The sequence below is a fragment of the Hibiscus syriacus genome, unplaced genomic scaffold, assembly GCF_006381635.1.
Source record: "Hibiscus syriacus cultivar Baekdansim isolate YM2019G1 unplaced genomic scaffold, ASM638163v2 tig00018191_pilon, whole genome shotgun sequence".
Lineage (NCBI taxonomy): Eukaryota > Viridiplantae > Streptophyta > Magnoliopsida > Malvales > Malvaceae > Hibiscus > Hibiscus syriacus.
The window spans coordinates 41,804-61,981 of NW_024062431.1; the positions used below are offsets into that span (position 1 = coordinate 41,804).

The 20,178-nt window shown below is 36.9% G+C and overlaps 3 protein-coding genes across 3 annotated transcripts; 1 reads left to right on the plus strand and 2 right to left on the minus strand.

Annotated features, from left to right (window-relative positions):
* The first annotated feature begins 14,139 nt into the window (after positions 1-14,139).
* Positions 14,140-15,166, plus strand: LOC120209170 (CRIB domain-containing protein RIC4-like). The gene is made up of 3 exons (XM_039208234.1): positions 14,140-14,452; positions 14,552-14,668; positions 14,888-15,166. The coding sequence occupies exons 1-3, from the start codon at positions 14,344-14,346 to the stop codon at positions 15,124-15,126; spliced, it is 465 nt and encodes a 154-aa protein (XP_039064165.1). The 5' UTR covers positions 14,140-14,343; the 3' UTR covers positions 15,127-15,166.
* Positions 15,167-15,437: 271 nt separating this feature from the next.
* LOC120209169 (photosystem I reaction center subunit XI, chloroplastic-like) lies at positions 15,438-16,235 on the minus strand. Its single transcript, XM_039208233.1, has 2 exons — positions 16,074-16,235; positions 15,438-15,989 (listed from the first exon to the last, which is right to left on the minus strand). Exons 1-2 carry the CDS (start codon positions 16,233-16,235, stop codon positions 15,501-15,503), a joined length of 651 nt encoding a protein of 216 aa, XP_039064164.1. The 3' UTR covers positions 15,438-15,500.
* Positions 16,236-17,892: 1,657 nt separating this feature from the next.
* Positions 17,893-19,442, minus strand: LOC120209173. The gene is made up of 3 exons (XM_039208236.1): positions 18,685-19,442; positions 18,105-18,209; positions 17,893-17,967 (listed from the first exon to the last, which is right to left on the minus strand). Exons 1-2 carry the CDS (start codon positions 19,338-19,340, stop codon positions 18,167-18,169), a joined length of 699 nt encoding a protein of 232 aa, XP_039064167.1. The 5' UTR covers positions 19,341-19,442; the 3' UTR covers positions 17,893-17,967; positions 18,105-18,166.
* Positions 19,443-20,178: the final 736 nt, after the last annotated feature.

The window sequence follows — 20,178 nt, forward strand, 5'->3', positions numbered from 1 at the left end:
CTCAATAAGGTTCAATTGATCAAATCTAGCTTGGATCCATTCAGATTCATCCAATTTTGTTTCTCTCAATATTCGAAGCGATGGAATCTCAACTTCAATTGGTAAGACTGCTTCCATCCCGTAGACTAAAGAAAACGGTGTTGCCCCAGTAGATGTTCGAACAGTAGTTCGGTATGCATATAGAGCAAAAGGTAACTTATCGTGCCAATCTTTGTAAGTTTCAGTAGTCTTTGTAATGATTCTCTTGATGTTCTTATTTGCTGCTTCAACTGCCCCATTCATCTTTGGACGATATGCCACTGAATTTGCATGTTTGATCTTGAACTGTGCACAAAGTTCGGTCATCATTTTATTGTTCAGGTTCAGAGCATTATCTGTAATGATCCTTTCTGGTAGACCATACCGGCAAACTATCTCTTTCTTTATGAATTTGCAGACTGTGGACCTCTTAATATTGGTATATGAAGCAGCTTCAACCCATTTGGTAAAATAATCAATTGCCACAAGGATGAAACAATGTCCATTCGATGCTTTTGGTGTGATTGCCCCAATGACATCTATTCCCCACATAGAAAATGGCCAGGGTGCTGTCATTACATGTAAAGGAGATGGGGGTACATGAATCTTGTCTGCATATATCTGGCATTTATGACATTTCCTTGCATAATCAATGCAATCTGTGTACATAGTAGCCCAATAATATCCATATCTCATTATTTTTCTGGCCATGGAAAGACCATTTGCATGTGTTCCACATATTCCACTGTGTACTTCTTCAATGACGTTTCGAGCTTCGCTGGTATTTAAACATCTCAATAGCATTTGATCACTGCTTCTTCTATACATAATCTCTCCATCAAGAAAATATCCAGCAGCCATTCTTCTCAAGGTTCTTTTATCAATTTCTGATGCATTTGGTGGATAACTTTGATTTTTGATATATTGCAGGATATCATGATACCATGGTTTACCATCTACCTCTTCTTCCACACTATAACAATGTGCAGGAATTTCATATACTTGCATTTTGATTGGCATCATATCAACCTTCTTAGTTGCTTGAAACATAGCAGCTAATGTAGCCAAAGCATCTGCCATTTGATTTTCTTCCCGAGGGAGATAATTGAAGGTAATTTTCTCAAATTCTTTCACTAATTCGAGTGTAAAATTTCGGTATTCCAACAATTTGGGATCTTTTGTTTCCCATTCTCCTCGCAATTGATACACCACCAAAGATGAATCTCATATATCTTGAGAAATTTGATTTTTCTTCTATGGCTGCTTTCATCCCATGACACAAGCTTCATATTCCGCCATGTTATTGGTGCAAAAGAACTCCAGTCTACTTGTAAAGGGATAATAAATATTTTCTGGAGAAATTAACACTGCCCCAATTCCTCGTCCCAAAGCATTAGATGCTCCGTCAAAGTAAAGCTTCCAAGTTGCAAATTCATCAATTGTTCTGACTTCTTCATTCATGGATATGCATAACAAATCTTCATCAGGAAAATTGAAGTTCAAAGGCTGATAATCATTTGATACACGACTGGCCAGAAAATCAGCTATTACACTTCCTTTTATTGCTTTTTGGTTGACATATATAATATCAAACTCAGATAATAACATCTGCCATCTAGCCATTCTGCCTGTCAAAGCTGGTGATTCCATTAAGAACTTTAAAGGATCAAGTTTGGATATCAACCAAGTAGTATGGTATAACATATATTGTCTGAGTCTTCGAGTAGTCCACACCAAAGCACAACATAATTTTTGTATTGGTGGATATCGAACTTCACAATCGGTAAATTTCTTGCTCAGATAATAAATAGCTTTTTCTTTCCTTCCTGATTCATCATGCTGTCCTAGTACACATCCCATCGAATTTTCGAAGACCGTCAAATAGAGAATTAATGGTCTATCAGGCATTGGTGATACTAAAATTGGGGCATTGGATAAATATTTCTTAATAATATCCAAAGTTCCTGACATTCTTCATTCCAGACTTCAGGATTGTTCTTTCGAAGTAATTTGAACACTGGATCACATTTGTCAGTCAATTGAGAAATGAACCGAGATATATAATTTAATCTCCCCAAAAAGCCTCGAACTTCTTTTTTTGTGTTGGGTGGTGGAAGATCTTGAATTGCTTTTACTTTATCTGGATCAATCTCAATTCCTTTTTTGCTGACTACAAATCCCAAAAGTTTCCCAGAAGTTACCCCAAAAGTGCATTTTGCGGGGTTGAGCTTTAATTGATACTTCCTCAATCTCTGGAAAAGCTTCCTCAGATTTTGAATATGTTCTTCTTCCGTTCTGGATTTGGCAATCATGTCATCTACATATACTTCAATCTCTTTGTGCATCATGTCATGAAACAAGTTACCATGGCTCTTTGATATGTTGCCCCTGCATTTTTCAATCCAAATGGCATCACTTTATAGCAGAATGTGCCCCACATGGTTATAAATGTTGTTTTCTCCATGTCTTCAGGATTCATTTTTATCTGATTATATCCTGAAAATCCATCCATAAATGAAAATCATGCATGCCCTGCAGTATTGTCCACCAATGTATCTATGTGGGGTAATGGAAAACTATCTTTCGGACTAGCTTTGTTGAGATCTCTGTAATCCACGCACATTCGAACTTTTCCATTTTTCTTTGGTACGGGAACAATGTTGGCTACCCATCTGGGTATTTAGATGCTTGTAGGAAACCTGCATTGATTTGTTTCATCACTTCTTCTTTGATTTGCAACAACATTTCTGGCCTCATTCTTCTAAGCTTTTGTTGGACTGGTTTATATTCTGGATTGATTGGAAGCTTATGTATCACTATATCTGTGCTCAACCAGGCATATCTTGATAAGACCATGCAAAGATATCTTTGAACTCTTGAAGGAGATTTATCAATTCTTGTTTTATCTGGACTGTCAGAGTAGTACCAATTTCACCTCTTTTCTTTCTTCATCTGTCCCAAATTCACAGTCTATAACCTCTTCTTTGTGGGTAGAATTTGTTTGTCTTCTTTTTCTACCATCTTAATAGTTCAGTAGGAACATCACATTCTAGTTCATCTTCACAACCATTGATTTCTTCCAGACATATAGGCTGCTCTAAATTTATCACTGGATTAAATCTAGAATAAACATGCTATTAACACTGTGACACCTGCAAATTTAAATCAGACATATTTACGAAAGAATATAGTAAATTTATGAAAATAATAAATGTAAAATGTAAGAAAATGTAAAGAATGATTGTCATCTGAAATTTTAAGAAAGTTCCTTATATTTAACATAATTTCTTTACAAGATAACAAAAAGTTTTCATATTTTGATCTAAACATAAAGATTAGTTCTGAATATTACTCTGCATTAATATTAAAAACTATAGGAAGATCTTCAGTGGTCCAATTGGAGAGTGTTTCTCCAGGAAGGCATGGTCGATATAATGTGATCATGTTGATTCATAGCTTCCAACTATGTCTTGATCTTTCGTCAACTTTTCTTCTTTAAAGGCTTCAACAAGCTGTTCCACATTAATTGTTCCCCCTGATCTGAATGTTGTCCTCAACTGTGGGAAAGACATGTGTTTCCAAAAGGATTTCTCCTCCTTTCAATTTTGCCTTTCTGTCTTCACATCTTTTCATCTCTTTGTTCTTTTGCTGAAGATTGGGCTTAAATCCCAGCCCAAAACGGTCTTTTTCATCTTTATATTGATAGGGACTGAAATCCCTTGAAGACTCTTTCCTAGACCTTTCCCAGCTTTAGCTCCGATGCCTAAAGTTTGTTGTACCGTCATCTTGGTGCAATCAGACAATCTGGGATATGGAATTTTCCTTCCTTCTGCAACAAAGGTTGTATTTACAAATTCAAGAGCTCGAAAAGAGCATTCAAGAGCTTCATCACTGGTGTCGATATGGAACATCGCTTGTTACAGACGCAATGATTTCTTCTTCAGCATTGACACATATTAGTTGTCCATCAACAACAAATTTCAATTTCTGATGTAATGAGAAGGAACGGCTCCTGCTGAATGAATCCATGGCCTCCCTAAGAGACAATTATATGTGGGGTGGATGTCCATCACCACAAAGTCAATATTGTACACGACTGGGCCAATTAACAAAGGTATTTCCATTTTCCCAAGCACTTCTTTTTGGGTACCATCAAAGGCTCGTACCACATTCTGATAACTCTTCATGTGTGATTGATCCAGAGGCATTCTTTGAAGTGTAACTAGAGGCATCAAATTGAGGGCAGACCATTGTCAATCAATACTCCTGGCAACACATGACCATGACAATGTGTCGTGATGTTCAAAGCTTTTACTGACCCCATTCCGCCTTCCGGTATTTCATCATCTGTGAATGTTATAATTGTCAGCGGCTATATGTCCCACAATTCTGTCAAGTTTTATGAGGGATATATCTTCGGGGATAAATGTTTGATTAAGAATTTTCATCAAAGCATTCCTATGCGCTTCTGAATTCATCAATAGATCAAGAATAGAAATTCTCGCTTGTTGTTTGTGTAGTTGTTCAACCACACTATACTCACTATGTTTCAAGAATTTCAAAAATTCTTGAGCTTGTTTTTCTGTCACAGGTTCAAATTTTCATCAAAGCATTCCTATGCGCTTCTGAATTCATCAATAGATCAAGAATAGAAATTCTCGCTTGTTGTTTGTGTAGTTGTTCAACCACACTATACTCACTATGTTTCAAGAATTTCAAAAATTCTTGAGCTTGTTTTTCTGTCACAGGTTCATTGAATGCTGGAAGGGATTCATCCTCAAATACCTTCTGAGGTATTGCCATGGCTTTTCCTTTGCTTTCACTTGTTCTGAAGCATTGGATGTTTCGGGAGAATAACATCTCCCACTTCTTGTAAAGAAACCGACCTCGCTCACTGCTTCAGACGTCAATGTGGTACCCAAACTCTGTATTTTCTCTTCTGTTTTTATCTAGAGAAACAGATCCTCCTACCATTGAAACATTGGTAGTATAATTCCAAGGTACCCTGCGGGTATCTTTGTATGGAAATGGTAGAGGAGTGGTAATAACTACTTTTGGCTTTATTGGTGCAGGAATCACCGTGGATGATTTCACATTAATGACCACAGGATCATTTATTCTTTGACTTGGTTTAGTATCCTCTGAACAAAACATCATCTTCTTTTTTCCCCTGGTTCTTCTTCAAAGAATTCTATTTCTCTATTGTTCATCAATTTCTGCACCAAATCCCTGAACTCAGGACATAGTTGAATTTTATGCCCTTTCTCTCCTGATGATATTCACAATAATTCTTGCCTTCATTCTGCTTTGGCTTGAATTGTTGTGGAATTATACCGGCTAGAAAGCTGTTGGAATATCCAAACAAATGGAGATTTAATTTCAGAAATGTCAGTCTTTGCTTTCTTTCTGTTCTCTTCATTAATTGCATTCACATTTTTATCTCCATGATTTGGCAATGGATGACTTGATGCGGATGGTGTATTGAATTCCAACTTCCCAGTGTTGATCAAATTTTGAACCACCCTTTTGAATGCTAAACAGTTTTCAATAGAATGTCCTGTAATTCCTTCATGGTAAACACAGTGTGCCTTTGTATCATACCAAGGAGGGAATGGTGGTTGCATGGGAACCAAGGGATAAGGCCGTATAACATCTGCTTTTAACAGCGAATCATAGATCTCTGCATATGGTACTGGTAAAGGTGTAAAAGATAACCTTTCATTTTCCTTTCGAGATCCTCTGGAATCTGCTCGATTAGTGTTTGTTTCCTCTTTCTTAACCCTTGGCTGGGTTATTGTAACACTTTTCGATGAATCTTTGCTGTAAGAATTGGCATTGTTGACCTCATTCTCCTTTTTCCGGTATGTAGGTCTTTTGGAACTAGACCCATCATTTGATTCAATCTTGCCACTTTTTAAGACATTTTCAATTAATTCTCCAGAAATGACCAATCTGCAAAATTTCTGGTTGCATTCCCCTTAGATGGTTTAGATAAGGAGCCTTCAATGTATGGACAAACATTACTGTGGCCTCTTTTTCTGACAAAGGTGGTTGAACTTGAGCCGCAGTGTCACGCCATCTCTGAGCATACTGTCTGAATGTTTCATTATTCTTTTTCTCCAAATTTTGGAGAGTCCATCTATCAGGGACCATGTCTGTCACATGGCGATACTGCTCTAAAAATGCTTTAGCCAAATCTTTCCAGGATCTAATGTTGGCTTTGGTCATTGAGTATACCATTTTAAAGCCGGTCCTGTCAAACTATCCTGGAAGCAGTGAATTAACAATTTCTCGTCCTTCACATATCCTGCCATTCTTCGACAAAACATAGTAATGTGGGATGAAGGGCATGTAGTACCGTTATATTTATCAAATTCGAGAGCTTTGAACTTGATAGGGAGGATTAGGTCTGGAACCAAACTCAACTCACTAGCATCAAATCCATAGAATGATTTCAGTTATTTCCACGGATTTCATTCGTTCTTCTAAGCTCTTGATCTGTTTGGTCAGTTCTTCATTTGCTTTTTGTTTCTCATTCAGCTCATTTAAATCTGGGATCAACTGATCAGTATTAAGATCCCCTATTTTCACATCAGATATAAGTGGATTTTGCTTGAAGATGCAGGATCCACTTGTTGATCTTCATGTGATTTGACTTCTTGTAATGCAGATGTACGAGCATTGATTTGTATAGGGGTAGTACCAGAGTGATAATTGGTTCTGGTGGAAAACCTAGAGGATATATGGGTTCTTGGTCAAAGATACAGGATTTTCATGCATTTTCCACTGATAGCCTGCCTTTTAAACATGTCCTCTATCTTCTTCATCATACTGTCTTGTGAATTTGCAATGCTGGCTTCAATTTTTTCCAACTTCATTCTCATTTCTTCTTGTTCTTTATGATGCTGTTCCTCAATACGCTGTATTTTATCCTCCATAATTCTTTTAGTAGCTTGTCTAGTACCGTAGTGATGTAGTATTTCTCTTTTGGCCAGAATAACTGCGATTGAAAAATCTCTTAATATTATTTTTCAAATTTTAATTAATGAATTTTAACTTAATAAAATAATTCATAGTGAAAATTATGAAATGAATGATGAATGTATGAAAAATGCATGTATGTAAAAACATTGATCCCAAAAGTTAACTGTCATAGAACAACTTTCATCGGCATACAAAAGTTTCTTTATAATATTTCATAACTACAGATAAGGCATAGCTTTCCTATTAAGCTCTATAATTTCTTTCATTAACCATGACACCTTCTTTCCACATCTAGAAACTGGATCAACTTGATGCTCAATTATTTTGGCTTCAACAGCTAGTTCCCCAACATATCTAGCAACTTCACTCATCTGTACCATGGCCTCGAACACCATATTGCTTCTTTCTTCACTTTCCACATAGAACTCGGTTGACTTTTGCCATTGCTCATTCGTTTCCTTCAAGAGTTTGCTCTAACTCAGTGATTCTGACTTGGCAATTGTGCAGAATTTTCAAGATCTCTAATGCGTCTTCGCAATGAAGCATTTTCCTCATTACTTTCTTTGAGATCATTAGGTCCTAGACGAACCTTTTCTTGAAACAATGATTCTTCCAGTTGCAAAATGTAAGCATTAAACTCTGAGTTTTTGTTTCTAGACTGATCCAAATCCTCTTCAAGTTTTGTTCGTGCTTCTTGCGTTCTTTGATTAAGCTTCTGGATTTGAACATCTTTGTTTCTGCATCTTTGCATCCAATTGCTAGCCACCTCTTGCTCTACCTCAAGTCTGGTATTGAAATTTTTTCTTTCTAACTCCCATTTTTCTTTTTCAACATTGGATTCTTCCATCTTTTGGCCTCTGACTTCAAGTTCAGCAATCAACTGGTTCATTTCAGATTCAAATCCCTTGAACATGCTATTTTTCTCGCCTTCAAATTTAACAAAGATGTCATTCTTCATCTCTTCTAAATCTTTAGCTCGATCTCTTTCTCTTTGCATTTCATTCATGATCTCACGGTGTTCAGCCTTGTGTTTTATAATTCGCTCTCTTCTGTCGACCTCGAAATCTTCCATTTTTTGCTTTCCTTTTTCTAGGCTTTTGAGTAGACGGCTATTCTTTCCTTTCAGATCTTCAACTCGTCTTTTCTCAATGTTCAATTCTCTGGTCATCTGTACCGTCGATTGGCTGGGTCCTGATGCTTTTCGAGATTTGTATAACTCTTGGTAATCTTTCTGTAAGGCTCTGTACTCATCCTCACCTTTTTCTTTATCTTTTCTCAACATTGCACATTGTGATGAATGAAAGTCAATGTCAACCCCCAACATAGCTTTATCTTGTCTCATTTGATCTAACTCTTTCGACCAACCTTCTCTTGCTTCAAACTCAGCTCTCAGGATTTCAATCTCTGATGGAACCACCTTAATGTGATCTTCCATAGGAATATCCTCATTTTGATCTGGTAGAGGAATATTTTCGTTTTTTCTGACAGATCTCCATTCTTCATAATCAGGAGTTAGCATTTCCTTTGCTGCTTTAGCTCGAATACAAAAAGTTGTTTTCCAAGCTGTAACGGCTTCCATGATGTTTCTTTTATAATTTTTGCTGTGGAATGCAAACTCAGATGACTGTAATCCAGTAGTGATAGGTACAAATTGACGACCTTCATACTGTCTTATAACCAGAAGTGGTGCATATCCAATTCCTCCCCATAATCCGAGCAGCATTATCCAGTTGTAATCCCCACATCTGTAAATGAATTCCCTTTGTATTTGCCACGGGGCTCGCCAAACAACGTCATTGCTTGCAAATTTCGAAAGGCATTAATCCACATATCTTTCTTAATTTCTTTCGGCCATTCCTGCTCCAGAAATTCCTTTAATGGTGAATAATCCGTATTAAAGCGTCGGTATGAAACCTTTTCTGTTCTCCAGAAATGACTACGGATCCAAACATATAATAACTGAGTACACCCTGAGAATCGTCCACCTCCTAGCCTTCTGCAAGCATTTAATGATCTGAAGGTCTCTGCTAGGATGGCAGAAACAGGATTAATCTTCTTTGGTAGTTGTTCAAACAAGTCTACCACTGCAGCTTCAATATATCCCAATACTTTTGGGAAGATGACCATACCATATATACCCAGAGCAAATAGATCGAATCGTACTTTAGCGTCTGGATGACTCTGAATAAGTTCCTTGATGTTGGTCCAAGCAATGCCTTCGCTTTCGCCTTTTTGTTTTGTACGGATGCTACCCATTCTTCTCGTACCCCAGCAATCTTTGCTAATTTAACTCGAAAGGGCTGAGTTTTAATTGACTTTGAATATATTCGACTCTCCAAAGCACCTTCAAGATGTAACAAAGTTGTATATTCTTCAATAGTAGGGACCAAGTCCTCCTTATTGAAAGTGAAGCAATTGTACCCTGGATTCCAGAATTGAACGACTCTCCAAAGCACCTTCAAGATGTAACAAAGTTGTATATTCTTCATAGTAGGACCAAGTCCTCCTTATTGAAAGTGAAGCAATTGTACCCTGGATTCCAGAATTGAACTAGGGCTCTGAATAATTCATCATCAACTTCAACATAGAGCAAATATGGGATGTCTCCGTAAGTCTGATAAAACTGCAATTTTTTGTTTGAATCCCAACTTTCCCAAATGCTCCGCAAATCTTGCATATCATTTCTTTTTAGTGAAACTAAGCATAACTGGCCAAGTCAGATACATAATCATCCTGCAGACTATCTCCTTCTTGTCTTTGTAAATCCTCAGCCCACTGTCTTACTTCTGAGTTCAGAATTATTTGATTTGAACACTTTTTATCCATAGATGAAGGCTTTCCAATGAGACAATTAACACAAGGATCAATGTCTTTTATCCTGTATGATGCAATGCAAACAGAAAAATAAATAACACACAAAAAAAAAATAAATTAGTTTACATAATAAAGGAATTTAATAATATAAATATTCTTTATTTAAACATGTTCTTCTGAATTAAATTTTAAATAAACATGTAATTTAAACAATAAATAAATTAACAGGAAGACAGAATTCATTCTCCTGTGTACACCTATTTTGGACAAAATTTCGGCATGACTTCTGATTAGAAGAGTTTCTAAGGTTTTTATATGCAAGGTTTCAGATCTAGGAATAAAGGTACCCGAATTGTCCTTGTTAGTGCCCCCTTGGGTTGCTAACCCTCAATCCTAGTCCATTACAGACTAAAGTGGACCGAGTTCAATTCGAGGGATACATTCTCTATGCCTGACACGGAGAATAAATTCTCACGAAGACATAGAGCATATGAACCCCGAAAGTTACTTGCTAGGTCTGACACGGAGAATAATTCTCACGAAGACGTCGCTTTCACTCCCACTTAAAAGGGACAACTCAATTATAGAGCTTTATGTAATGCAATGCAGTGTGTGTGAGGAGAAATGTTAAACTTTTGACATAAAAATAAATACTGAAATAAAAACTGCATAAAACAATATTTATAAAAATAATAAATAAATAAAAATAAAAAATTTGAAAGAAAGAATTAAAATTAAATATATAAATTTTTAATTTTTAACTAATAGAGACAATTTTATATTAATTTTTAAAAGTTTGACCAGTCCCCAGCAGAGTCGCCAAGCTGTCGTAAACCGGTTTTCGTCCGGGCACGAATATTAAAATTTGGCGGGGGAAATAATATTAATAATAATTTTGAAAAATTTTGTGAGTCGCCATCGGCCTTTTTGGATCAGGTAGGTCGAATACCTAAAAATTATTTTTAAAAGAGTTTTAAGAAACATCAATTAAAAAATTGAATGATCTGCGTTTTATAACCAAAAATTCATTCTTTTAATAATAAAGAGGGATTCGTGGTCGATTACGTTTAGGGAAGGATTAGCACCCCTACAACGCCCAAAATTGGTACTTTTTAATTATAAATTGTCTCTATTATTAAAAATTTAAAAATTCAAAAATATATTAATTTATAATCTTATAATTCAAAATTGTAAAAAAAATATTTATTTAAAAATATCCGAAAAGAACTTCTAGTGCCTTAAGACAGCTCTTTCTTTGATATTGATAAATATTAATTTAAATAATATTGTTTAATTTTAAAACATCAAAATAGGACATCCAGTTGTATTAAGACTGTCCTTTTTTTCGATATTAAAAATAAATATTTAAAAGTTAATATTTATTATATATATTTATGAATATATCAAAATATTTAACAATATAATAAAATAATAATTCTATTAAACAATATATTTTAAAAACAATAAAATAAATAAGACATATAAAATTAATAACTAAATTATAAAATAAACTAATTACTAATTATTAATTGAAATTATAGGGTTTAAATATATTTTTTTTTTTATTTAATAATTTAATGACCAAAATAAACTTATCTAAAATTCAAATTTATAATAAAATAAATTAAAAGTATGAACTAGGGACTAAAGAATTATTATTAAAGTTAAGGATTAAATCTATCATTTATCCTAAATATATTATTTTAATTAAAAAGACTAAAATGAATAAAATAAAATTCAAAGACCGAATTAAAATTCTTATAAGTTCAGTTTAGTGACCAAAATGTAAAGTTTACAAATATGAAGGACTGCGGAAGGGATTTAACTATTTTGTAATTACGCGCATAGTCCTTCCCGAAACACGTCGTTCGGAAGGACTATAAAAGTCCCAAACCGGTTGGCCCGAAGGGCAACCATTTCATTCCTCATTTCCTTCTCTCTCTCTAAACCGAGAGAGTTTAAAACTCTCTCGCCTCTCTCTAGCTTCCCTCACCGGAGGGAAGCCGGTCACCGGTCGGCCACCGTGTGCCGCCGTGTTATCACCGCCGGCCACCGCATCCGTGGCCGGAAAAATTTTTCTTTACACTAATATATAGATCGGACCGTCCTAAGGACGGTTCCGGTGTTATTTCTTCCTAAAGGTTCCCAATCGGAGCAAATCTACAAAGTACCTTCGGTATTTTTGGTTCTCCGGCGATGTTCAGTTTCGGCGACGGTCAAGGTTCCTTGGTAAGCCTCTTCTTCCTTTTTCTTTCTTTTTTTTCTCTGGTTCTTTGCTGCTGAGATCGTTGGTATAGTTTGTTTGTTTTTCTTTTCTTTGTCCTTTTTTTTTTCTTTCTCTCCGGTTCTGTCTTTTTCTCTGTCCTTTTTTTTTTTTTTTCAGGTGGTGGTGGCTTTTATAGCCACACCGGTGTTCGTCTCGGACCGGTCCGAAGAGGGGCTTCGGTGAGTCCCGGACTACCAGTGGTGACTCACCCCGTAGCCCTGGCGTGGACGGTCGGTGTTCTAGCTTCTGGAGTCTTCGGCTGGGACGTGGCAGCGGCGGAGGCGGCGAGGGCTGTCGGCAGCCGCGTGGAAGCTGGAGCGGCGCCGCGTGGCCCTAGGGTATCAAACCCTAGGGTTCCTCTCTGGAGCCATGTGGACCGTTGGATCGTGCCAGATCCAACGGCTGTGATGAGGCGGCTGAGGATGATTAGGTAGGAAACCCTAACTGGAAACCCAAATATTTAGGGTTTCCGGTTGGATTTGGACCGGTTTCAGTTGGTTTGTAACTGAGCCGGTTTAATTGTTGGTTTGTATTTAATATTTAATAATAAAAAAAAATAATAATAATAATAATAATAAAAATAATGATAATAATATTATATGATAATATATATTAATAATAATGATAATAAAATGGATAAAAAAAATAGTATCTTCAGGTAATGTGCAGGTTGATGCTTATAACCGGCCGTATTTTTTTGGGGATTCTGATTTGGAGACTGTGGAAGCAACGGTGTTGGTTCGTGTTTAATGGAAAAATTTGAGCCTCCAAGGCCATTATTGACTCGACACACATGGGCTCTCGGGCTATCAAAGCGAGATCCTCCTCAACTTCCTAGAACGCTACTCCGTACTTCAGGAACGGTCAAACTGAATACTGATGGAGCTGTCAACCAAGCAATTATGGAAGCGTCGTCTTCCGTAACGCTGATGGCGATTGGCTAACTGGGTATCATCGCAACTTGGGGTGTTGCTTAACCATTTATGTGGAAATTTGGGCTCTTGCAGATGGGCTTACGGTCGCTTGGGATAGCTATTTCAGGAAGATCGATGTGGAAATGGATAATAAGGAAGAGGTTCGTATCCTGTCTTCCCCTGCCTCAGCTTTTTGACGCCCGCTCTAATGCGCAGAGTTCGGAATCTTATCCACCGAAATTGGCATATCAAGATTACGCATGCCCCTCGTGAAGAGCTAATGATGTTACGGATGTAATAGCTTATTTTGATCGTATGATAATGCTAGACACGATAAACCTTGTTGACCCCGCTAATATTCATCGTCTCCTCCACCGTGATATGGATAAGTGGAGAAGAAGAACTCATTGCTGATAATGCAGCCTATCTTTGTAACCAAAAAATTAAAATACTTTGGCAACTTTTTCAACAATATATTTTAACAATGCAGTCCTCGGATTCGTCTGTTCAGTTATAAATTTGGATTTTGGTGGGATATCTGGAGCTGAGGTTTTGGATTTTCTTGGGCTTAGATTCTGTTCGGTTCGAATTCTTTTGGGTTGAATTCAGATTAAAAAAAAAATCTTAGATAGATGTTAAAAAATTTCTCAATTTACGTTAAAAAACGCTTTCTGAACCAAACTTTTTTGAGGAATTGATTGAAACTAATCATAGTGAATGCCAACATATGTACGGAGCAAACCCAAATGTAATAATTAAAATTAAACTCTCAACAAATTAATATATTTTTTTCTTTTCAATTTCATCAATCATTTTATCCTTCTTTAAACTCCAAGGAAAACACAACCATTTGGTACCCATGCACCAAGAGCTTGGTGCATGTGTTTTAAACACAAAAGATGGCTTGTGATGCACTCACTAATCCAAGGGAAGAGTCCAAACTAAGTAAACAAAAAGACAATTAAAAATAGTTTAATGCACTAAAAAGTTCTCTGGGGGAAAGTGACTGAAAGTTAGAAATAGGGTTGGTTTGGGGATTTGATTCTGAGTTCTAACACCCTAAATATAAGTTCCTCTACATTTTAAGCTTGGGTTTATACCCTTAAACTTGATATTATAATCCAGTTAGTATAAACAGATCACAAGTTTGGTAGTTCGAAGCCGTTTGTTTTTCTCCACCAAACTGAACTCGAATGTACCTTGACATTTTTTTATACGTAAGAATTATGGTAACTTGAGAACAAAGGCAGTCATAGCTACCCAATATAACAAACCAAATAACAATGGTTGCATTTCCCTTCAACTACAGGTTTTCTTTGTTTGTTTGTTATTTCATTGTCTAGAATCATGGAAAGATTTGTTCTTCTTCCCTTTGGATGTGTTTCTGAATCAGGTGTGGCGGTTGCTGGTCAGCAGCAGCAATCTGGAAGATCAAATTCAAAGCTTGCAGATACCCGTCCACCTTCTGCAACAAGTCTTTTTCTCCAATATTTTCTTTCCTTTTGTTTGGTCTCTCTTAGAGGACACTAACAAGGTTTTGATTTGTACTTTGTAGGAGCACGACATGAAGAAGAAGAAGAGGAAGAAGATAAAGAAAGTTTATCCATGAAGTCCGACGTAACTGGGTTTCATAAACTGTTCAAGGGTTTCAAGACATTTTCACATTTATTTGGTAAGCTAAGTCCATGTCTAGCATTTGTTACATCCAAATTAGGGATGGACCGAAGGAGTGTCGAGGTGTGGTCGTACTTTGAAAATTTCAAATTATCATACAATTTATGTATTTTATAATTTTCTAAATCTACATTCTCTAACATAATTCTCTAACATAAAATTATGTGTCTATTCCGGTTTGAAATCGATTTTGTTATCTTTTGTTTGGGTGTCTTAGTGTACAAGGAAGAGACGGAATATTCGGAGGATGATATGGAAATAGGGTTGCCAACAGATGTAAAGCACGTAGCACACGTAGGATTGGACGAATCTCCATCAAGCAGCCCCAGCATGAGCATGAACACGGGCAGCTGGGATTATCTTTTCTTGCCTCAATTACACCTCTTCACTTTCCCATCTGATCCTTCATCATGTGAAGCCATCGAAACACAGGCAGCCGTTCGATCTTCTACTTGAAACAAACCAAAATGTCATTGGCAAATCATATTATTGTTGTGGTGGGATATGATTATATTTAAGTGTCTAAGAAATGGTTAAAACTGGAATGGATTTTTCTCTGTTTTTCTACTTGATTTCATGATTTTGTAGTTCTATACGCGACTAAGATTAACTGTATAAAATAAGGAGATTTTTACGAAAAAAATAAATTATTTTCAATTTTCAATTTTAATCTTAGTTATTAAATTCAGTTAACCCAACTATTCAAAAAATCGTATAAAAACTTTACGTGATGTAAATGGACAAATATGAAACAAGACAATAATGTACACATGAATTTTCATTTGTGTTTACATATGAGAAAGGTAACTAGAGGTGTTAAATAGAAAACTCTACTTGAAGCAGTAAGGAAGGTTCAAGACATAAAGGAGGAAGTAAGCCCAAGTGACACCCGAAATGCCACCAAAGAAAAATCCACCGGTGAACTTAGCCCATCCATCAGCGGTTTGCAGCTGATCCGGCTCCTTCTTCCGCCCGGTCAACGTCAAAGAAGGTGTGGTCGACGGCTCTCCTTCCTTAAACAAAGCGACCCCATACATGGTGAGGCAAATGCTCAATATAACAAGGCCTGCAGCTGCCAGACTCCCTGCTCGACCAGCCACCGGTGTGTTCCTCAAGGGCCCTGCTTTCACAAACGGTCCCACCAGGAGAAATCCATGAGCCAGCCCTACCTCAACACCTCTAAGAAGCGGGCTCACCGCTGTACTATATGCCGGAAGATTGGACAAGTACCAAGCTATCAAGGGGCTTGATGTTATACGGGTTTCTAAGCTTCCAATGAATGGATCTCCATTGATGGGATGTATCACTTGGTAAGTTGGCTGCAACATTTAAAAACATGATGATACAGTCTGATAATCGGAAAGAACATATCTTGATCGAAATTTATTATGTGTTGGACGTACCTTTTCGGATTGGACGGCTTGGATGGCGAAGGAAGATTGCCTCCTGGAACTAGAAGGCAAGATTCTAAGCGAAGAGGAGAGACCCTTGGGAGAGAGCAAGGCCCGTGGAGTTGGAGAAGTGAAGCTTGACTTTAGACTGGCCATGGGGGAAGCAGCTGCCATGGCTATATGTTATCTGCTAATTCAACAAGGGAAAACAATATATGATAGCACAAAAATGTTAGCCAATATAAGGTTTTTGAGAGGCAAGCATGGCATGTGGCTGTTCATGCACACAATTTTATAATTTCACACCCCTAAGTTTTTAATATAACTTCTTAAATTGGCACCCCTAACATAAAATCATGCATCCGTCTATTCCCGTGTTTTCCCTCAAACCAAACCGACTCTATTCAAGTTTATTAATTTAGCTAGTGCAAAATCTTCATGTTTTAGGGGCACAGTTCGACTAGTATAAACTGGAAAACTTCCAACTTTGTTTAAACAAACTTGTATACATTATTTAACAGTCGCTAACCCTATATGAAAAAGTGAAGACTAACATTCATTCAAAGTGAAAACATACAAAGTGTACCGAAATTCACCGACCAAACAACACTATGTTAAGGTTAGTTTCTACCTGGACGTTGCTGAACTAACTGAATAAGCCTAAGAGGTTACTTGTTGAGTTGCAGGAAATTAACTATTGCTGCCTTGAGAAAAAGAACTCGTAATCTGGGTGCCTGTTAACCGGTGTCTTATTTCCCTTGGTAACAACTGCCCTTGCCATCAGAGATGTGGTCTCCTTGAGCGTCCTTAATCGCTCCTTCAGCATTCCGGATAGACTTAGGCCCTGGTTTTCACAAGTATCATTCGTTGTAGAGTGCCTCGGCTGGAACCAGCATTCACCCTGTCCAAGTGAGGAGCATTTCTGATTAAATAATCCATCATCTTTAAAAATAGATGCATGTCATATGCAAATTGCAGCAGCAAAATCGAAGTTAATAACTAACCAAGGAGGCAGTGATAAAATTAGGGAGAAGATACGCTCTGCACATTAGAATGAGTCTAGGACATTCTTTATTCATGATTAACAATAGAAGTGAACACGGAATCAATAATTTCATGAGATATTACACTATATTATATGAATGAAATATATTTTTTTTATAAGAATAGGAGGCCTCGTTAAAAACCCTCTTCTTAACTTTCAGTTCCCCTACAAAGGAGAACAAACAATCAGCAGAAGGAGGAAAAGAGTGCCTCAAGTTTTATTAAAATAAGGGTTTAAATACCTAGCATTACTCGGCGGAAGGAGGAAAAGAGTGCCTCAAGTTTTATTATATGAGATATTACACTATATTATATTACCTAATTTCAAAACAAAGAATTACATAGCTATCTCTTTAGGTTCTTCTAGGTTGGGATTTTCATGTGTGGATGTAAAACTCAAACAAGGCAGCCAAAAACCCTTTATGTCATTGGAGTAGAACTAACAAAATTGCAAGTCTGCCTATCCTAGTCAAGGATTGGTCAATGTGAATGGTAAGCTAACGGAAATAGAGCTTGAATTTGAAATACATCAAAGCTCAGTTAGGAAGGTTTGTCCAATCAAAGTTAAGTAGGCCACAAAGAACAACTTAAATGCTGTTCAAAGGAGAAAAAATGAGCCCCAAAAAGCCACCTAAAGTATCAAAGTTCATATTCAAAATGATAGCAATTGAGTTATTGTGGGTACCTGAGCATTGCAACTCTGAAGACCTACAACAGGAGATACTACACATGCATCCACACTAGGGTAATCATCAAACTTGGAACTTCTACGAACCAAATGGCCAAGAGAATGGTAAGTCAAAAAGGCTGCACGGAAATTCCCATCCGGAGTTTTTAAATAGGATACCATGCAACAGAATACCTGAAATATAGAAGCAAGCAAGCAAACATTACAAAACATATAGGTATATCTAGATGATACAGAACTTTCATCTTATGTTATCTAAAACAAAACCAAAACATGTTTCATATTTAGTTAAGCATATTTTTATCACTAACCATGATTGAGGATGCAAATCATGTATATCTATGTTGTTCAAATAAACTGGATCCCCATACATTTAGCACCGAGGAGATACATCATCTCTAACCAGGTCTTGTATCCTGAAACAAACAGAATCACAATCATGGTATTTGAAAAGAGAATTGTCACTTCATTTGCAAAATGGAACTTGCCAAACCTGCATCTTCACCTGTTGCCCCACCATTCAATGTTTGTTTACTTTTAATTAAAACAGCCAGAAGAAGCACAACAATGGCATAAAACAAACGCAGTTACGCACACCTAAAACTTACAGGCTAAAAGAAGTTTTCTACTGCATTCAGCCTACCATTCTCTCTGAAGCAAGTGCAGAATGTTCACGATTTCACTTATCAAATATGTTATAGGTCAAGGATAGTAATGTAAAGTTTTATGAGTATTTAATATCAAAATATGTATCTATGCAATCAAAATGACAAACTATTACATTCATGCTTAGCAGATCTCAATGGAGAATAGGGGAGAGGGATGAAAGTAGATTCCACCTGGGGAAGAAACTTAATGCATAACATGACAAGAGCCGTGATTAACACTTACTTTTCATATAATGTCCGTCTTTGTTGAGGTTGCTCAGATTCAAAGTACTCAAAAGCCAGTTCAAGACAAACAGACCGTGTAATGTCAACCGATTTTACAGGCAACACATCTTCAGGACAAACTGAAGATGGTTCTGATCTAACCACATCATTTACTTGCAGCTGATTACTTGGTTCTGCAGTGCAAGGCTGTGGAACAAGTACTGAAAATATTGATCGGTGACCAACAGTAGCAGAGTTTCTTGAAATGGAACAAGTATCAGAATCCCCGGAAATACCAGGATAAGAAATTCTGGTGTTATTCTGTGTGGAATTATTTGTACTGTTCCTGAAGAGTTGAACTGCTGACAAGTATGGAACAAAGTAGGCATGAAACGCAGATTGATCAATACCCAATCGTTCTGGATTTTTATGATCTTCTGCCCTTATTTCTAATCCATAGCTTCCATGTTTCTCATACCACTTCCAGAGGCATCCCAGTGGGATGTTCGGTGTCTCATGTCTACACAATAGAGCACTAGGACCCTGGTCCAACAAGCAAGTTTGACAGCCTACAGAACTGTATGAGTGACAAATAGCTGGAGAACAAAAATGAAGAAGCCTTTCAAACTCGGCAATGGGACACCCAGTGACCATCTGAACAGCTTCAGATGCCATTTGTGCCCTATATGCATCATTCAATGCCTTTGTTATCTTGTTTAAATCAGTTGCCGCTGCTGATAAATCCTGTTCTTTCGTGTCATCATCAATAAACACATTACCCCCAATATGCTTGCTTTAGTTTTCATTTTCATTTACACAAGAACTGAGATTCCTCAATTTTCGAATATGGTTCCTACTTTCAATAGAACTAATTTCATGTCTCAAATCCTTCCCAGTCCGACACAGTGTTCCAAAAGTAATGGAAGACAGATTTTCAGAGCAAGGATTAACTCTCTTCAAAGGTATTTTTGGAAATCCAGGCTTCAGCATCTGGCTCATTGGTATGCTCCGAAGACAAATTGGCAGATCTAACAGATGCTTTCAATCCACAATCCTTTATCTTAATAGGTATCCATTTCTGCAGAACAGAGCCCAAATTATGGCTTTGCTTACCATTTTCAGCAAGAGATATTCCTTTTTCTGTTTGAGCAACACCATTCACCATCAGATGGGATAGATAAACTGGACTTTGCACCTCAAACAAGTTTGGCCGATCCAAAGGGACAAATGATTTTTGCAGTATGTTGTTTTGGTTCTCTATGCATATATTATTCAAACCAAAAACAGTCCCACATACAGTGTCACATACAGTGTCACATGGTTCTATGCCGCTTGGACCTGCTTGAAAGTTGTCAACTGATTCAGATTTCATGGTCCCAACCCTTGGATAATCAACCTGCGAAAAGACCTTAAAAGATTATTAGTTAATCCATTATCATCCTCAGTATTTGAAACATCTAATATTTCATGTTTTGGCAAGCTAGTCTTTGAATGAGCATTTAAGTTTACCTTG